Here is a 19,656-nt window from a genome sequence, read left to right on the forward strand (position 1 = left end):
GAGATGTTTAGTTATCTGCATCTTTTCCTTTTGATTATCAGAGTGAGAAACACTAGTCATCGGTATATAATTCATATATTCCCGTGAGGCTTGCTGTGACACTTACTTTGGTGTTGTTATCACACTTCACTGTGTGTAATACTGTGGTATGAGTTTTCCACATTAAATATGTTGGGCTGGATTTGACATGTCCTGTTAGCTATGGGAAGGTGATTCTGTGGTGAACATTTTTCTTGTTGCAGGTTGTAAGTTATGATATATCAGTACATTTCACCTTTTGTGCACTATATAATAGCAGACAAGTGAATATGTAGATTAATGGGAAATGGTAATTTCAAGAAAGATTTGTGCTACTGATAACATTTTCATGGGTACTCTTCTATAAGCATTAAAGTTGTTGCTTTTCTCTAAAGTGACCATGCATGTAGGTTGCTGTCCACAGATGCTTGCTTGAATTTTGTCTGTCTGGCACACAGGCCACTGTGTGTTCTCACCAGTCCAGGCACTGTGAGTTCCCCCAGCATCCTTCAGCATGTGTGAGATTGAACTAAGAACACTGGTTTGTGATCGGCTCAGCAACTGTGTTGTTGCCATCTACCACTCAGCTGTGATTATCACATACTTTTTTTAAAACAAAGATTGCTAATTGGGTATTTATCTGAACTTTAAAAGAGTTATCCTTCTGGCCTCTATCTTAGGTTGGAAGAGGTGCAGATCCTGGGTGGATGTTCTTTCTTTGCCTTGAAATCAGCCTGCTTCCTCTCAGTTTCACTGAAGTCAGAGAAAACCAGCCCTCATGCAGCAGGCTCTTCATTATTGTTAAATGTAAATTTAATTAAAACTTAAATCTTCTAGTAAAACTCCACATGTTTTCAAGGCCTTTCTGTTTTACCCTGTGTTCATCACTGTGGTATGTGAGATCTTCGCTCTTGTTCTTTATGGATCTCCACAGTGTATGGCTTGTAAATAAGGTGTTTGTGGCACAAAACCTTTGCAAATGTTGCCACTCAGCCTGCATCTCCTTAAGGCTGGCATGGTTTGAGGTGGTGACAAGCTGCAGTTACAAGCTAAATTTGGTGTCAGAAAGGATCCAGTCAGCATGGTTGATGTGTTAGCTTTGTGGTTGTTGGAAATTATTTAAAAGGCTATGTTGTTTGCCTGATTTGTCCCACTCTTACTCAGAGTTAGCAGTCCATGGCTTGATTACAGCACCAGCCTTTTGGCAGGTCCTTCTTTGTTACTTGGAGTTGTTGTAATTAATAACTGTGGTACTGCTCTTACTTTCTTTTCTGTCCCTCCCTGAAATTAACCAGTTGTGCCCAGAAGGATGGCTCTTTATTTCTCTGGTTTTCTTTTTTGGTGTTATTCTGCTGAGAAAGAATGAGAAACAAACATAGCAGAATAGCTACAGATTTTGAACTCGCTCAGAAGTGTGTTTGTATAAGTATTTTTCCAGCCACAAAAAAATGAGATTTAGCCTTAGAGCAGCTCAAATCTCAAACCTTAAAAAGCTGCTTCAGGCCATGCAGTGGTCCTTTTCTGAGTGGTTTAGGAAAAAGATCAATATGCTCTCTCCTGGTTTGATGCTGTAGTTCTTCAGAAATGCCTCCAGACACTGTTGTCATTGTTTGCTCTTGATGGATTATTCAGCATTTGTATTTTGCTTTTGTTTCGACAGTAAGTCATCCACCACCTGTGGAACTCCCTTCTTGCTTTAATTAGAACTCTCTTCTGTAGGACAAAAGCAGAGCTAGACCAAGAAGCTCTCATCAGTGGAAACCTGGCAACTGAAGCTAACCTGATTATTCTTGACATGCAAGAGAACATCATCCAGGTGGGAAACTGTAGAGCTGGCTTGGTATCGGTTTCTGCTTTTTCAGAAGGCAGTGGAAGCAAGCCTTTTGTATCTTAGGCAGTGCAAATTGTTTTAATTAAAGATCTACTGTAAGCTTGTATAAAGTCTTGTAGTGTTAAAGGGAAGAAGGCAAGGATGAATGAACCTAAAAACAAAATTACTGCCTTACACTGCTGTCACAAGCACTTCCTACTGTTAGGGCATACTACTGTGAATTAAAGGGAAATCTCACTCCTTGTCCTCTACAGATGTGTTTAAAAGCCATTTCAACTGTCTTACCTTGATAGTGGAGTTTGGAGAGGATAAGGGAAGAAAAGTATTAATTTACGTTAGTAATGTATGTTAAGACAGTAGTAGTTTGGAACAAGGTTGATAGGCAGCTTTAGGTCATACTTTGAGTGATCCTGTGAGACAAAAGTCATTTAACCTTGACTTTCAGAGTACTTAATGCAAGGAAAGATCTTCCTCCTGCATGGAGTCCTTCTGAAAAGAGATGTGGCCCCCTATAGCAGTGTAAAGAATTTAACTTGTAGGAGTCAAATTCAGCAAAATTTCACAGGTTCTTTGACATCAGTAGAACTGTAACAGTTGACTGTGCTGAGACAAGGTCTCCTGGCTTAGGAAAGACACTACAAATTCGAAGGTATTGTAATCATACTGTTGTAGCAACCTGGATTAATGTATAATTAAGAGAGAACTTTGTTTTTCAAAAACCTACTAGTTGATAAGCATTTAGCTATTAGCTCCTTGTAGTACTGGGCATGACTTTTACATGGCACCCATTATTGCAGCTTGTATCTCTTCTGTCCAGGTTGTAGATTTGACCAGAACATACCAGTATGCTTGTCTAGCCAGTATGCCCAGAAATGCATGAGGGAAAAAAGTGGTGCATGGCCACCAGAGACACTTCCCAATGCAAGGTGCATGAAAGATTAAACACAAAGCAGGCAGTGCTGTAGGAGTCACTGCAAACACTGACTTTAGAAGTACACTGAAGAGCCTATGAAAACTGAAAAATGTTGGAAACATTTTCCCATCATCCTGTTCACTTCAGAACTGTTTTGAGTTGTGGTAGAAGTTAGCAAATTAAAACAAACAAAACCCAACAACTTGTATTCTCCAAACTATTGGATGCATCTTGTAAATGGTAGAGCAGAACAACTGATTCCTGTGTGCAAGTTCACTGGTGAATTACCTCATGCAGTTACTGTTATTTTTCTCCTTCATGTGTAGGCAAGCTTTGCAGCAGAGTGCAGAGACAATCTTTTGGGAGGAGTTTTGAAGGTCCTGGTAAATTCTCTTGGCTGTGATCAGAGCACCACTTACCTGACTCACTGCTTTGCTACACTCAGAGCACTCATTGCTAAGGTATGCTTTTGATATGCTTCTGTTTCCACGCTTCCAGTCAAGTTGTTAGCGAAGTACTTCTATAGCAGAGCTGTAGGTAATCACTCACCATTTTTCCCATGGCATTTGTGAAGTGTGTTTAACAGATGTAAATACTAACACCTAGTTGGAGGGACTCCCAGGGATTTCTCCAGCTGTTATAAGATTATCTCACTGACTGCATGAGGTGGAATGACTGAATCAGAACAACTTTCTGGTTGTGAGTTTGAGCAATTTACTCTTAAATACAGAAAAGTTATGAATAAAAAGGGTAAAAAAATATATGCAACTAATTATTTCAAATACATTCTGATTTTAATTAGGCATCTTAACTCCAGGGAATGTGCAGATACCATGAAGAAATGTCTGATTTACTATATAATCAAGACCAGTTTCCAATTTAAAATCTGGGGAAAAGCCATTCTCCTATAAAGAAAATTACTTCCACAAAAGAAAAGTCAGAGAAATGTTTTTTTCACCTCAGCTATTCCAAAATGCAAATTACAAATGGGACACTCCTGTCCAATTAAAGCCTGTTTGCTGTTAAATGCAGATTGTCTGACAATGCCTAATTACAGGGTAGATATCAGAGTAGTTATGAAACTCATAATTATGTTTTCATTGTACTTTATCTTTGGAAGCTAACTTCCAATTAAAATAATAAATTCTGTGAAGCAATTATTACTCTTATTGAAATAGATCGTACAATTAAGCTGACTCAGTGCTTCATTTTATGAAGCAACCATTGCAATGTATTTATATTACACCTTAGGTATGTACATGTTATTTTACAAACAAATGAAAATGATAGAACCCTATGCCAGCAGGTTTGTAATATAAATTAGGCATAAAACAGTGAGATAATTGAGTGAAGAAGGTCAAGGGCCAGCAAACAGGCCTGCAAATGGAAAATAACCCAGTGCTCTTCTCACACACCTTTTATCAGTCCAACCTGTGCTCATACAATACTGGTGCAGCGCTTCTCTGTACTGTGACAGTCTCTTAGGATAGACATTCTGCTCCCAGGATTTATTGTCTGCTAGATGCATGGGGACAGTCTTTAAAAGAGGGTCTGTCGTGAAAGCTGGGCAACAGAATTTTTGTGGCACGCCGTAGGAGGAAGAACATGCTGGAGGGCTGGGGAGGGGTAGGGTGTTGATGCAAAAAGCCAGTAATTGCTCTTATCCACAAGGAAATATTTGCATGGCTCATCAACTGTTATATATTCTGAAAATAACAACTCTTCCTGCTTTTTAAGTATTTTGCAATGATTTATCATTTCAAAAACTCCTGAAGGCACTGTGGGACACTGTGAGAAATTTTTTGTTCTCTCTCTTTCTATTGCTCTTCTTTCAGACGCAAAGACTATTTTCAAACCTTTCTTCTCTTTAGAACAGCTTGGAAATGAAGTCTATAGGGGCATAGAAATCAGATGCCAATATTAAGGGTATAAAATGTTATTTGTGTATATTTTTGTCTTTGTCTGAACCCCGTGATTTTCATGCACTAAGCTCATTTAATGGCCAGAAATGGTAGTACTGAATGGCATCTTCTCTGTTTCCTTTAGTTTGGAGATTTCTTGTTTGAAGAGGAAGTGGAACAGTGTGCTGACCTCTGTCAAAGAGTTCTCCATCACTGCAGCAGCAGCATAGATATTACACGGACTCAAGCCTGTGCCACTCTTTATCTCCTCATGAGATACAGCTTCAGCTCTACCAGTGTAAGATTTTGAGAATGCCAGAGTGTTTTATGCCAACTGTTTCATGACCAATTGAAACAGAAACTGTGGTAACAAACAGGAAGCATCTGCAGGTCAATATGTTGTGCTGTTTTGCACACTTGAACTGGAAGTGGTGTGACAAGTGCAGAGGAGAAATTGTTTTAATTACTGTTCAATGTCTTGTTTAGGAAGGTGTGATTTATTTATTTTTTTCCTGAAGTATCTATAAATGTGTTTTCAAATGGAACATTGCGAGGCTTCTGATAGCAAGGGCTGTATGATAGATAAGCAACACTTTATTTTTCTCATAATTTTTCTCACTTTTGTGACAGAACTGCATCTGACCAGTTCTATTCTAGTGCAATTAGAGCCTTAGCAGAATAACTGTATGTGATTATTAATGCAATTTTTTCACTTTCCCTTTCATGTCAAGAACTATAAACTAGGCCTTGATTTTACCCACACATGCAGAGCAAAATAGTTATTTTATTTGTGTAGATTCCTAATGTCCTAGCACGTAAGGACATTCATTAGCACCATTTTCTCCCTAGTTTTCACTTTAAGAGCCTTTACTATGTAAGAAGTGGTGGATGTGCAGTAGGAGAACATGCCTCTGCAGAGCTGATACCATCAAGGTATGGTACATCACCAGATTACGTCCTTGGAGGCCATTTGCTATATAGACTTGTTTCCAGAATGTTTATGTAGTCCTGCTGCCTCTCATTCTCTCTGTGTGGCCTAATCTCAATGCTTACTGGCCTGTCCTGAGGTGAAAAGAGAGAACTCACTTCCTCTAGTCTCAAGCAAGCATATTCTTGCCTCAAAGCACTGACGTGTCAGAGTCCAGACCTCCTGATTCTTGCTCACATGAGCAGCAGCGTTAACCCACATAGAGTGAGCAGGTGAAAGTGGATTTGGTTTATGCAGGAGACAGAGATATGTGAACTGATATGATATGCATGGGGTATCGTCTCTAATTTGTTGTTTTTTTTTTCCTTCTTCTGAAAGAATTTTGCAAGAGTGAAGATGCAGGTGACTATGTCACTAGCTTCTTTGGTTGGCAAATCACCTGAGTTTAATGAGGAATTCCTGCGACGATCTTTACGAACTATCCTGGCCTATGCAGAGGAAGATGTGGACATGCAGGCAACTCCGTTTCCCATTCAGGTCAAATCTTTTGTAATATCTGTGGTTTGTATTAGAACTTTCGCATAGGAATGTGCTTGGAGCAAATCCTAGAATCTCAGTCTTATGCAAGAATGAAAGTAACAATGCAGGCGGTATTGTCTGAACTTATGTCTTATGCAACAACAAGCAGAAGTGGAAGACCCAATTCTGTACCATTTGATTCTCTTTAGAGAAGGGTTATCTCTTAGGTTTGTAGACAGCTTTTACCTAGACCCCAGCAGGAACTGCACACCGTAAGAATTTCCCAGGGTGGAATTTGATTAAGTATGTTTTCCTGCAAGTAGCACTGTGGAAACGTCTCCCCTCTTTCCAGTTTGTAAGGCAGCAGTGGCAGTAATTAAAAATATTTCAGACAACTGCCAGGTGCTTTGCTGAAATTCAGTTTTTGCTGAAGACTTACAAAATCATCTGATTTGTTATCAGACCACAGGAAGAACTAAATTAGCATACAGTCTTATTGTTTTTTTGTTTTTGTTTTTTGTTCTGTTTGTTTTATTCTTGGTTTTGGTTTGTTGTTGTTGTTGTTTTTTTCATTCAGAAATAAACTGATTAAAGGTGTATCCAGCTCATTTTGATTCATTAAAATGAATAAAATTTGCTATGTCATCAGTGTTTGCTGCACTGAATAGAGTTGGAAAAATATACCTCGTAGCAATTCAGCATCCTGCCATTTCCTTCAGTAAGAGGGACTGAATTTCTATAAAATATCATCTGTTGCAGGGACTGGTACTTTTCTAGAAGAGGAGAAGTAAGTGCCTGAGAAATGCATGTTGATCTTTGTATTACTGCAGGTAGAGGAGCTGCTGTGTAATCTGAACAGCATCCTGTCAGACACAGTGAAAATGAGAGAATTTCAGGAAGACCCAGAAATGCTCATGGATCTTATGTACAGGTGAATCATTTAGAACTGCTAGTGAGGAAATTCTGCAGTGAATTAAGCACAGTTAAGCACTGTGTATGGGACAGGGGACAAGTTGTGGACAAATACTCCATCTGTTCTGTATGTTCCCACTTCAGCACAGCTGACCTCTCACAAGGGGCCCAGGTGCGAGTGGAGACACTGGGAGGTCACTGGTGTGCATGGGCTTGGGCAAGGATGGAAGTCAGGAACTAACAATCACTGAAGGGTCTTGGGTTCAGCATTTTTACTTCCTCATAGCTCCACTGTTTCCTAGCTTCCCTTCCCTAGCTTCCCTTCTTTTACCATGTGCTTAGTGAATGCTACATACAGAATAAGGACAAAGGTGTCTGCTTCCATTCAGCCCATGTGGAGAACTGTAGAGATCCTTTCTGTTATTTGAGAAGTAATTCACAGCTCCTGTCTTCCCTGTGTTGTTAGAATTGCCAAAGGGTACCAGACATCACCTGACCTGAGACTGACTTGGCTGCAGAACATGGCAGAGAAGCACACCAAAAGGAAGTGCTACACAGAAGCAGCTATGTGCCTCGTCCATGCTGCTGCACTGGTGGCAGAGTACCTCAGCATGCTTGAAGATCGCAGCTATCTCCCAGTGGGCAGCGTCAGCTTTCAGGTAAGAAGAGAATCCAAAGCTCTGATAGAATAGGATGACCCAATCACAGTGTATGTATTTCTTCTTGTGTCAGGCTGAGTAGGACTGAACATAAGGGTACGAAAAGTGACGATGACAGAGGGTCTATCTCCACTTTCGATAGTTCATTCTGATTATTACACTCACTGATGGAAACTTTAGTATTTAGCTGTCTGTAGCTTCTGTCTGCAGCCTTTGGATGCTGTAATCTCTTATTTGGCAAATAAAAACCCTCTATTATCATATATCTTTTCCTGTGCTTTTTACTTAATAATTGTGATAGATTCATCTTTCAACCTTCTTTCTGACAAGCTAAATAATAGGAGCTAATCTATTTTTTTCAACACATACTCCAGTGCTTTGAGTGTCCTCCAGTTACTAAGCAACATCTTTCTCAGTAGTAAACGGCACAATCGTGTGATAGTTTATGCGCAGTAAAAGTGTCCTATAAGGTCTTCAACTCTAGGAAGTACCTTTCAGTTTATAGCTTCAAAGGCCCCGCTTTTTCCTTTGGCCTCGTTGAGCTCATTACTGAGTGATACATCAGCCTTTTCCAGAGAGATTTCTTGGATTATTTTCTGTTTGTTTGTTTCCCCTCTTTGTTTTCTACACCCTGTGGGTTACAGTATAATTATCTGCTTTAAGAAATCATTTGAAATGCAGATATTTGTTCACACCTAGCTTATCAGATTATGCAGTTTTGTTCATTCTTACCCAAACTTATTTTATGTGCAAATGTAGTGATTTTGTTCCTTTTTTTTTTTCACACAAAAAATAGAATTGGCTACACCCTTAAAATATTCCCACGTGTTGATAATTCTTCTTTTATGATTGTTGTCTAAAACTGTTGATCCCTTCTAAAACTATTTTTTATTTACATTGTACTTCTCCAATTTTCCAAAACATACAGTGACTCAGTATTATTTGCCAGAATACCCTTTTGCTTAGCTCATTCAGAGAGCATGGAGGGGCACATTTTACAGTCCAGGTGGTTCAGAAAGGGCAAACATCAGTAGTACATTCATCATCCCTTGATATAACCACAACACAAGTGGTTTTTTCGCTTCAGAATAGTGGATGTGAATGTTATTGAACCACTTAGAATTTTGCATTGAGTTTAGTGTTCTGAGAAATAGTACTCACAATTCCGCCATAGCATTATTCTTTCATAATTCCTTTACTGATAAACTAAAGCATAATAATATAACAATATATAAATAAACTAAAACTAAAACTTTACTGATAAACTTTACTGATAAACTGAGCGTTTTAGACAAATCAACCTCTCTGGTCAAAATGCTTGTGAAAATACATGCTTTCTAAAGGAAAAGTTGCTCCACAGGAGAGAGGCAGTCAAATGCCTTAACAACCAGAAACTCAATTACAAAATGTTTTATATGACAGCATAATTTTGAGCTTCAGTTTGCTCAATAACAGCACTTACCTGTAATAACACTTAGCATTTTTACAAAGCTGTTCAAGAGAAGATATCCTCTTCTCTACAAATAGATTTGTGTTTTGTAGCACCTTGTTCAGATGATTTCTTTGAAAAAGAACATCACTCAGGTTGTCTCAGCTTTCCTTGGAGCTCCAGATCTCACTGATTCTTTCTGGGTCCATTTCATTTAGCTTCAGTATGACATTAACTAGTATTGGTGATGTGCATTCAGATTTCTATAATTAATGTCAAGTACTGTTCTGAATGAGCAGAAGTGTCAGTTCATTTATGTAAATGAGTAAAGTGGTGCAGCAAAAGATTATATGAGTATACCTAGGTCTTTTGCAGTTATTTCATTAGTACCCTCAAAACTGATTGTAGGGTAATGCTTTAGCATGCACTGTGCCAGGCAAAACTGCATATGCTCTTATCTCTGCAATCAGAAAATTTTCTTTGGAGAATGACAGTTTGTGTTCACAATGAATCCCCTTTACAAGTGAGGACAGTGACTTAAAGAGAACATGAATTGGCTTTAAAGGAAATTCACATTACCACAGACAAGGTCTTAGTACATGTGTGTCTATCTATCTGTTAAGATACAAAGCTCATTAGCCTACACCTGGCAGTAGGCACATCAACCATGGTGTTCTGAGGATCAAAGTTGCAGGCTACTTGCTACATCTCACTTTATCATGAGTTCTGGTGACAACCAGTCAAGCCTCTTGAATTAACACAAGCATCTCTTTTACTCAAACCCAGTTTGTATGAATACTTGGGGTTACCCTGACCCAAGTGCAGCACCCTGCACTCGGCCTTGTTGAACCTCGTTAGGTTAACATGGGCCAACTTCTCCAGCCTATCCAGGTCCCTCTGGATGGCTTCCCTTCCTTCCAATGTATTGACAGCACCACTCAGCTTGGTATCATCCACAGACTTGCTGAGGGTGCACTCGATGCCATTGCCTGTGTTATTGATGAAGATGTTGAAGAGCACCGGTCCCAAGACCAACCCCTGAGGGACACAGCTTGTGACTGGCCTCCAGTCTGACACAGAACCATTAATCACAGCACTTTGGCTGCATCCAGACCGCCAGTTCCTAATCCATCGTACATTCCATCCTTCAAATCCACACCTCTCTAATTTAGATAGAAGGATGTGGTGAGGGACCATGTCAGAGGCTTTGAGGAAGTCCAGGTAGATGACATCCATCACCCTTCCCCTGTCCACTGAAGCTGTCTCTCCAGAAGGCCACCAGATTGTTCAGGCAATAACTGCCCTTGGTGAAGCCATGCTGGCTGTCTCGAATCAACTCTTTGTCTTGTATGTGCCTTAGCATAGCTTCTAGGAGGATCTGCTCCATGATCTTCCCAGGCACAGAAGTGAGACTCACCGGCCTGTAGTTCTCCGGGTATTCCTTTCTCCCTTTCTTAAAAATTCAAAGAAGTCTGGCTGCTGCATGGGTTGTATGAGTTGCCCTAATATGTGCCAGGTGTGCAAACTGTGCTTAATGTTACTTTCTTCAGTAGGACTGATAGCTGAAAAATGACAGCCATGGGTATACTGAAAGGTGCTGTCATTTTCTCTCTGTCTGAAATGCAGACATATTCTCATTCCTGTGAATGCTGTCCTGACTACATGCTGATTATTGCAGAGGAGCTAACATGATGTTCAGAACAGACACGGTGATGGTGATGTGGCTGCAGTAAATTTCACTCATAGAAAAATAAATACACCTGCAAAAGCCACGGGGAGAAGTTCTGTTTTGCTAGTGATGTGTGGTGCCAATTCTTTATCTGAAATCTGATCAATAGTAACAGCCTTCAGACTCTCAGCCATTTTATAAAGATGTCTTCTGGGAATTAGATATGTAGCCAGCTGGCATCTATCTTGCACTCAGATTTACATTGTAATTTCTACTGAAGAGAGACACCATGACACTGCTTTTAAGTAGTAGCAAATCAAACCTTAGCCTTCAGTTATTTCAGTTTTTAGAGTAGTACTGTCTGTGTTGTACTTCTCTGTTTCTAAAAGCTGCAGAATTAACAACCTGAGAATTCAGATTCTTTTAAAAGCTCAAAGAAGGCCTGAGGTGCAGCTTGAAATTTTTCACCTCTGAGGTACAAGAAACTGAAAAGATATGGCTTCCAGTTATCCCTGTGGCATAGGAGATTTGGTGCATTCCAGCATTCCAAGGAAACCTACCCACTTGAAGGAGGTCAGCTGGTGATCCACAGGAGTTCACCTTTTAATCCTGAGGCAAGAAAAAAAAACTTAGGATTCTTAAAACAAAACTCCTGATCTGCCATCTGCAAAGATTTATGGTGTTACATTTACTTCTGAGTAAGATTTAACCATGTTCCCTCTGGCTGTGCTTCCCTCTCATTCTTCTTTCTGTCATTTAGGTATGTTGGAACTGTTTCTGCCTGGCTCTTTACTGTAGACTGTTGGTCTTGGTTCCTGATTTCTCTGCTCTGATTTGTTTTAGAACATTTCACCCAATGTGCTGGAGGAATCTGCTGTTTCAGATGATGTTTTGTCTCCGGATGAAGATGGCATATGTTCTGGGAGGTACTTCTCAGAAAGTGGCCTGGTGGGGTTACTAGAACAAGCAGCAGAACACTTCAACACGGTGAGTGAGAGCAAAAGTGTGAGGAGTTGTAGAGGGCCTGTGCCAGGTGGTTTTCCTGCACAGGAGGAAGTGAAAGTTTAGTGCTCAGCCAGGCTCCATGAATTTGCCCCATTGCAGACAGCAGGTGCAGGAACACACTTTTGGTTGACCCAGCCCTGCCTCAGCCAGGTTGACTAAGTACACTTTACAGGTAGCCTAGCTCAGCCATCTCTTACTGCGAGGACTACAGGTAGCATCAGTAGAAAGTGATTGTCCCAGCAAAGCTTTCTGGATGGTATTTTCATGGGATGGTACATTTTAGAAAAAACCTCTTGCTTAAAATGCAGATTTTATGAAGCACACGACAGTTGCTCCTATGCTTTCACACATTGTACAACCATTGGTCTCATAATTTGGACTTACTACGCATTAATACTCAGCTTGCTCATCATATTGTTGCAGTGCTAAAAAAAACATATATTTAGCATCTCTGAAGAAATCATTTTGGCTCCTTTTGTCCAGATGCAGGTTTTGTTGCTTTCTGGTCTCAGCAAAATCATACATGCAGAACAAACCCATTCCTTTCTCATCTGGGTTTCTAACTCTTCAGGTCACTAACCAGAAACCATGTGCTTTACACAGGAATTTTGTGCTGAGAGCCCAACAGAGCAGAGATCCAAATTAAATCTAGTTTTCTGTTCACGGCTACTTTCAGAACTACTCTCTTATGGTCAGCAGATTTTAGAATCCTAAAGCAAGTAACATTAAAGACTGAAAGATTGAAAGATGAGTCCCATAAATCCCATTTTCAGACAGGCTATTAATGGAGATCCAGCTTCCAGCTTCTTTTCAGAGATCATGAGGTTTCATTTCTTGTTTTCTATAGTTTTTTTCTTCTTCTTCTTTTTTTTTTCTTTTTAATTAATTTATTTATTTATTTATTTTTAAACCAAGGGAGGATTGTATGAAACTGTGAATGAAGTGTACAAAATTGTCATCCCCATACTGGAAGCACATCGAGACTTCAGGAAGCTTACCTTGACGCATAGCAAGCTACAGAAGGCCTTTGACAGCATTATTAATAAGGTACTTGTGAGGCAAGGCAGCACTAGCAAGACGTTGCTAGGCTGCAATATTTGGTTATGTTTGATGATAGTAAAATGAAGACTGGTGAGAAAAAGGTCAGTTTTCTTTTTTTAACAGAAGCTTCCATCTGCTTTGTCCTACCTATAAAGCGTACTCTGTAGTGAAGGATGCTCTATTCTCCATGCTAGAAAAAGAAGCAAATATAAAATTGTTTTAGAATTATGAAAAAACAGCTGAATAAGTCAAACTTAGAGTAAGACTTCATTCAACCTGGCCACATGTATTTGAGCAAAACAACCTTCTTATCCCCTGGCTGTTAGTATTAGCTATAAAACAGAGGAAAGACAAAAGCCTGCCTGACTTCTCAGTTCTCAGGCTGCTCTTGTAGTTATTTTTCTGCAGAAGTGTTTTACTACTGAACCCAGTCAGTTCATGTTCATATCAACTTTTGCTCCTTGCAGAATTGAATTTTATTAAATAGAATGGAATTGAAAGATATTATGAATGTTGTTTTGTAAAAGTCATGTCATGGTCAGCCTAAATTTTAAGTTAGATGGTGGTCAGATGTCCTCTTAAATTGTATTTTTTTCTTTAATGGATATATACTTTTAATTCACTGGCACTAAAGACGTATAAACCAAAATATGCTTCTGGAATATGGGAAGATGTAAAATTAGTAGGTTTTTATATATAGAATTGGGGAAGGAGGGCATCCAAGTGATACTCTGTTGACATCAAAAAACAAGGAATTATGATTTTCCTGTTTTCCTGTATTTATTAGGGCCAAAAGCGAATGTTTGGAACTTACTTTCGTGTTGGCTTCTATGGATCCAAATTTGGTGACTTAGATGAACAGGAATTTGTTTACAAGGAGCCTGCAATTACCAAACTTCCTGAGATTTCTCACAGATTAGAGGTAAAGAAAAAAAACATGGTGATGATATTATCTCCTGCGCTATACCATCCTTTCTAAAGAGCACACAGATTTCTAATAGCATTACTGCTGTATAAAACCCAATCACAAAGCGTAATTTATACCATAGATTATTTCCTTTCTTTATGTCTTTTCTCTTTCAGTTGCAGTCCTTTTTTACAGCAGAATGATGAAAGTGAGGACCTCGGTCCTTCAGTTTGTAGTATATTGAATGATTTGATCTGAGCAGGCCAGATAATTGCTTTGGTACCTTTTCAGCTTTTCAATGGAACTGCAGTGTTTTCTTCTCTCTTTAGCAGGAGCTTTATTGTTTTTTTTCATGACTAATTCAAACTGAGCTTTGTTGGTAAGATAAAGCTTGGTCAGCTGTGTTTCACGAGACATATTTGCCATACAGAACTCAGAAATCATCACAGCTGCTCCTTTCTTTTAGAGGCATGCAAGTCACTAGCAGTCTATTAAGGACTAAAAACATTCTAGGATAATTCTGTTTCCTTTCCAGGGATTTTATGGCCAGTGCTTTGGGGAAGATAGTGTGGAAGTGATTAAAGACTCTGCTCCTGTTGACAAAAGCAAGCTGGATCCCAATAAGGTAAGAAAAATACTACTTACAGAGTTGAGTGCTTCATCACAGAGGAGAGGGATCTCCTTGAAGCTCTCACACTGAAACATTAAGGCGGGTTATAGCCTATGCTGTGGTAGCTAGTCACTGTGGGTGGAAATTAGATGCTCCAGAGGTAAGTTTTGTCAGCGCTGAAGGAAAGCAGGATTTGTAGCTCTGTGCTCTTCCAGACCATGCTTGGCTAAGTGAGATCTATACTATGTACCATTCCTTTACACTTCTTTCACTGTAGAGTACTGAAATGGTTCTTCCCTTTTCTCCCAGGCATACATACAGATTACTTTTGTGGAGCCATATTTTGACGAATATGAGATGAAAGACAGGGTAACTTACTTTGAAAAGAACTTCAACCTCTGTCGGTTCATGTACACTACGCCATTCACCATGGATGGGCGCCCTAGAGGAGAACTTAGCGAGCAATACAAGAGAAACACCATTTTGACCACGATGCATGCTTTCCCCTACATCAAAACTAGAATAAATATCATCCAAAAAGAAGAGGTAATTGGATTTTGAGGACAAATCTACTTTCTCAGTGGTTGAAGGAGACTGAGGGGGAAGGTTTTGAAATTCTGTGCTAGATAGAAAGAAAAAGAAAAAAAAAATAGCTGAATTTTTCAGACATTATTCTCATAAACAGGAATGGCATAGAATGGGTGGACAAATGTAAGATGGGTACTTATGTGTGGGGAAGAAAAGGCTGATATATATAATATATAGATATGATATATATAAATACTTCTTTTGACTTTCTCATATGCTGTGCAGAAGAATACGTGGAGCTCCATTTATGGCTGTACTTCCAGCTGATAACGTACAGTCAAAGAACTAAATTGGGCTTAGAGCTGCAATAGAGACACAGCAGCTTTATTACAATAGGAAGTGAAAAGCCCTTTCAGACATCAAGTCAGCAACTTAGAATAACAACAAGCATATGCAAATGGAGAATCTCATCCAAATCCCATTCTTGCAAGCGATAAGATGCCAATAAGCTCTGAATCAGATGTGGCATTTATCAAGACAGCATTTAGACTGAGCAGTCTTCCCAGGCTTCACAACTACTCTTATCACATGAGGCAGTTATACTTTTAATGCCAGGTTTAGAACAGGTCAATTATGCAGCTGGTTCAGGTAATGAATCGTCTCTTCTTCCACTTCCAATAGTTTATTTTAACACCAATTGAAGTTGCTATTGAAGATATGCGGAAAAAAACACAAGAACTGACTGCAGCTACGAACCAAGAGCCACCAGATGCTAAAATGCTACAGATGGTTTTGCAGGGCTCAGTTGGAGCCACTGTAAATCAGGTAAAGAATCCAAATAAGCCACATGATGATTTTCTGCACACTTTTCTGTCTGTGCTTTTTTTGCAGTCATCTCTTGCACAGGGAGAAGAACTTCTAGTCAGACACATTTGGTCACAGTGCCAATTTAAACTTTATCCTTTGATACTGAGTCCTTTTTTTCCCCCCCATTGCTGAAGCAGTTCTTGGTTAACACAGCTCTTCCATCAGGTTTGCTTTGTGGGTGTGTCAAGTAGAGGTGAAGTGAAGCAGAGGTAGGAGTATTACTTTTGGTGGTGGTGCTTGATGAAATGCTATCTTGGTTGTACATGCCGATACTCAAATAAGCCTTGTGATTTCATCCAAGGGCTTTCCATTCCTAGCACACCAGCCATCTCAGCTATTTTGTTCACTCCAGGTGCATCCTCAGGGAGCAAAAATAATAACTCTGCCTGCAGTCATTATAAATTCAGAGTTTGCAGAGCTTCAAAAAGCCAAATAGACAAGTGTCCTTCCCACCCCCTTGGGGTTGTCCGCCTTTTTACAGAGTTGGTTTCTTTGCTGTAAGCCTAAATCCTCTTGGTTTCTCCAGATTCTTCATCAGTGAAGCCCCCAAAATGAAGTAACATGTTCTGATTTTTGAAGTGAGAGGCCCCTTTCTGCCCTGCTTATTCCTGACTCCCTTGAGATGAAGTAATACCACACATTGCCTTTGGCAGTAGATCTACCCTAGCTCTTCTCTGAAGAGTAGGATTGGTTATTCTTTGTGGAGGAAAAATAAAAGCAGGGGAGGATAAAATACAATGTGCAAAAACTGTTTGCCAAAGGTAAATTAAGAGATAAAAATGGAAAACATCCTTTCATGGTGACTGTGCATAGTTTTCTTTTCTTCTCTAACTTCATGCATGAAATGATCAAGCTTGTGGTCTATTTCCAGTCTTTTCTGACATTTTCTTTTGTTGTTCCTGTAAGGGACCACTAGAGGTAGCGCAAGTGTTCCTGGCTGAAATTCCATCAGACCCCAAACTTTACCGACATCACAACAAACTGAGGTTGTGCTTCAAAGAGTTTATAATGAGGTTAGTAAAACCACATTTAAATATGGAATTGCATCGTTAATGTCAGTAACAGCAGTAATGTAACAGTAATATGACAGTGTAATGGATTGTACAAGCTAGTACCACAAATCCAGGCATCTCGTACTTCAGGGTTGTTGGTCCAGACTTACTGTCTCCACTTTGTAAATGGTGCCTTGCTGTTTACAAATGAGAGTAAATGTTAAGATTGCAAAAGAATTATGTTGAAAACTAAGATTCAGCATTCATTTTATCTTTTGATATTTTACTGAGATTTAACACAAGACTAATGCCTTGATTTCATTACATGTTATTTTTATTTTATATATTAATATGTACAAGGTCTACTCCAAAATTAATGTCTGCAGTGTTATGGTGTTGGTCCACCACAACAGAGGCAGATGTTGGTGGTACAGCAGGAGAGGTTGAACCTTCCCACCAATACTCCATTACATTCTCTTGCCACATGACAGCTGTCAGCAGAGGGGCACTCTTACAGAATGGCATCTGACATGGAAGTGCATATGAAGGAAAGGTGTGGCACTAAATTCCTCCACGATGAAAACAAATGGCACCCACTGACATTCATTAATACTTTCAGAATGTTTACAGAGACCAAACACAAAGTTAATGTGTTCAGCAGAATGAGGTAATACATTTTGTGCCTTCTTTTCTTTATTTTTGCCTAGGTGTGGTGAAGCAGTGAATAAAAACAAGCACCTTATTACTGCTGACCAGCGGGAATATCAGCAAGAACTGAAAAAGAACTATGGGAAGCTGAAGGAGAACCTTAGGCCCATGATTGAGAGAAAGATCCCAGAGCTGTACAAACATGTAGTGAAAGTCAACAGCACAAGGTACAGTGAGGGCAGGGATTCCTCTTGTAGCTGTATAAAAAGATGCCTCTGTTTAAAGGCAGAAAGGCTGTCCTACCAGTAGGTTTTGAAACGCAGCAAAAACAGGCCATGATGCAGACTGCTAAATTTGTGTTTGATGAAAGAAGTCTGCTGACTTCCACTGGATCTGAATATAGTACAAACTCCATCTCTCAAGCAACTCCATTATGCATTATAATACAAAACATGAGAAGAATTTCCATTTGACCTAATAAAGAGTGAATGGAATTATCTTGCTGTTTCTTAGGCATCTGAAGCCAGACAGAACATGTATGTGTTTATATGAACGTGTGGCACCAAGTGATGTTAGACAGCATGAAGTAAGAGTGATCCTTTCCATAACATAATCCAGTTCAACACGTTAACTGTGACATAAGAGTTTTTAATTCTTCTCTTTACTTACAAATATATGTCTCTTTACAAAGCCACTGGATCCAGAGGGGAGAAAGGGGAAAAAAAGGAATAAGGCTCTGATCTCCCAACACATAATGTGTTTCAGATGGTGATTTGTCAGCTCCTCCTTTTCAAGGGCAGGTGTTTCCTAGATACATTTTTATCTGCAGACTTCATTTGTGGATCCATTTCATTGCAGGGAATCATTTCGTAACCACAGTTTCAGGAAGTACGATGCCCAGACTTCACAGAGCACCTAAGGACTATCTGCTTCTGCCAAGGAAGAGCTTTGTGCCGCAAGCCAGAAGTGGCGGGGTATTCAACACCAGAGAAATCATAAATCTCCTCATACAGAACAGCATGTGTGTTTTCTGGACAGCATGCAGAAAAGCATTTGCACATGATCTCAGAAGACTTCAAATCATCTGTAAACGATGTGGGCTTGGAAGGGAGGGGCTGCTTTTTAGATGCTTTTGCACTTATTGTAAAATAGTTACGTGATGCCAAAGGGGGGTGCTATTGGGAGGGACAGTGGCATGAGACTGGTCACCACTGACAGACTCAGAACTCTGTGAGGGTTGGCTGAGGTGTTACATGAATCCAAACAAGATGTCTACTGAGCGCTGAGGAACGATGTCTGTTTACTTTCCTTTTCCAAGATAGCATTTATCCTTGTCCACTTGGTGGGAGAGCACATCCTGCAAGTTAATCACATGCTTAAATGCTTTCTTAATGACAGGGGACACAGGTACCTGCTCAGTGTCCACTGAGATGGAGCTCTAGGTAGGAAAAATTCCCTTGGGGTGTTTCTGTTCCCAGTTTCCATCACAGTCTTTAACTGCAGAGAGAGTTCTGCACACATTCTCTCACCAAAGCTCAGAAAGTAAGAAATAGCAGCAAGGAATTTTTACAGGTTTTTAAAGAGATGTTTAAATGTAGAGACAGCTACTTGACACGCAGTTGGATTACTTAATAATTAACGTCATGTTTAGCAAAGATAACAAGTAATAGTTTAAATAGAAGGCGCTAAGCTGTGTAATTTTTGTGATTTTTATTACGTAATGCTATTATGTAAATAACCTTATTCAAAGTCAACTACAACAGCACACAACGAGAATTTCCTGCAGTGCATTTGCTCAGGCTTTACTGCATCTTTGGAGAAATTAGCACATAATTTATGATGCCTAATGCTTAGAATTTTCTGAGCCCTGGACAAACATGTTACCAAATAATCCTTATAGCACTTCTCTGAAGTAAGGAAATATTACTGCTATTTTGCAGATGGGGATAAGGATGCTGATATGTTAAGACTTCAGAACTCATTCAGCGAGGCCATGGCAGAGTCACAATTTGCGATGTGTTTATTGTGTAATGCTCACGTTTTGAAATAAAGTTCCCTTGATATTACTTCTTTTCCTCTACTTTTTTTACTGTTTGGAAGTGATAGTTCAGTGCTGATAGAGTCAGCAACCATGTGGCCAACCACATAATTCAATGTTAAAATTTCTAATAAAAGAGTAGGAGTGAGATGTGTATTGTTTCAGACAATTGCAGTGAACCTTCCTGTAGTGCATGCCACCAAATGCTAAACACAAGGCTGAGGCTGCTGCCTTTAGCCAA

The 19,656-nt window shown here is 39.6% G+C and overlaps 1 protein-coding gene across 4 annotated transcripts in view; it reads left to right on the top strand.

Annotated features, from left to right (window-relative positions):
- The window catches only part of DOCK8 (dedicator of cytokinesis 8), a 73,512-nt gene extending 54,069 nt beyond the window's left edge, over window positions 1–19,443 (top strand). For all 4 annotated transcript variants that reach the window (XM_032441260.1, XM_015848888.2, XM_032441261.1 and 1 more), the window contains 15 exons: window positions 1,738–1,834; window positions 3,089–3,223; window positions 4,809–4,961; window positions 5,970–6,128; window positions 6,941–7,041; window positions 7,489–7,681; window positions 11,623–11,766; window positions 12,700–12,831; window positions 13,613–13,747; window positions 14,268–14,357; window positions 14,652–14,888; window positions 15,552–15,695; window positions 16,644–16,750; window positions 17,437–17,604; window positions 18,236–19,443. In XM_032441260.1, coding sequence (XP_032297151.1) covers window positions 1,738–1,834; window positions 3,089–3,223; window positions 4,809–4,961; window positions 5,970–6,128; window positions 6,941–7,041; window positions 7,489–7,681; window positions 11,623–11,766; window positions 12,700–12,831; window positions 13,613–13,747; window positions 14,268–14,357; window positions 14,652–14,888; window positions 15,552–15,695; window positions 16,644–16,750; window positions 17,437–17,604; window positions 18,236–18,296 — 2,056 coding nt within the window. In that variant the 3' untranslated portion in view covers window positions 18,297–19,443. The remainder of the gene's footprint in view (window positions 1–1,737; window positions 1,835–3,088; window positions 3,224–4,808; window positions 4,962–5,969; window positions 6,129–6,940; window positions 7,042–7,488; window positions 7,682–11,622; window positions 11,767–12,699; window positions 12,832–13,612; window positions 13,748–14,267; window positions 14,358–14,651; window positions 14,889–15,551; window positions 15,696–16,643; window positions 16,751–17,436; window positions 17,605–18,235) is intronic.
- The last annotated feature ends 213 nt before the right edge of the window (window positions 19,444–19,656 follow it).

The sequence above is a fragment of the Coturnix japonica genome, chromosome Z (genome assembly GCF_001577835.2).
Source record: "Coturnix japonica isolate 7356 chromosome Z, Coturnix japonica 2.1, whole genome shotgun sequence".
NCBI classification, from domain to species: Eukaryota; Metazoa; Chordata; class Aves; order Galliformes; family Phasianidae; genus Coturnix; species Coturnix japonica.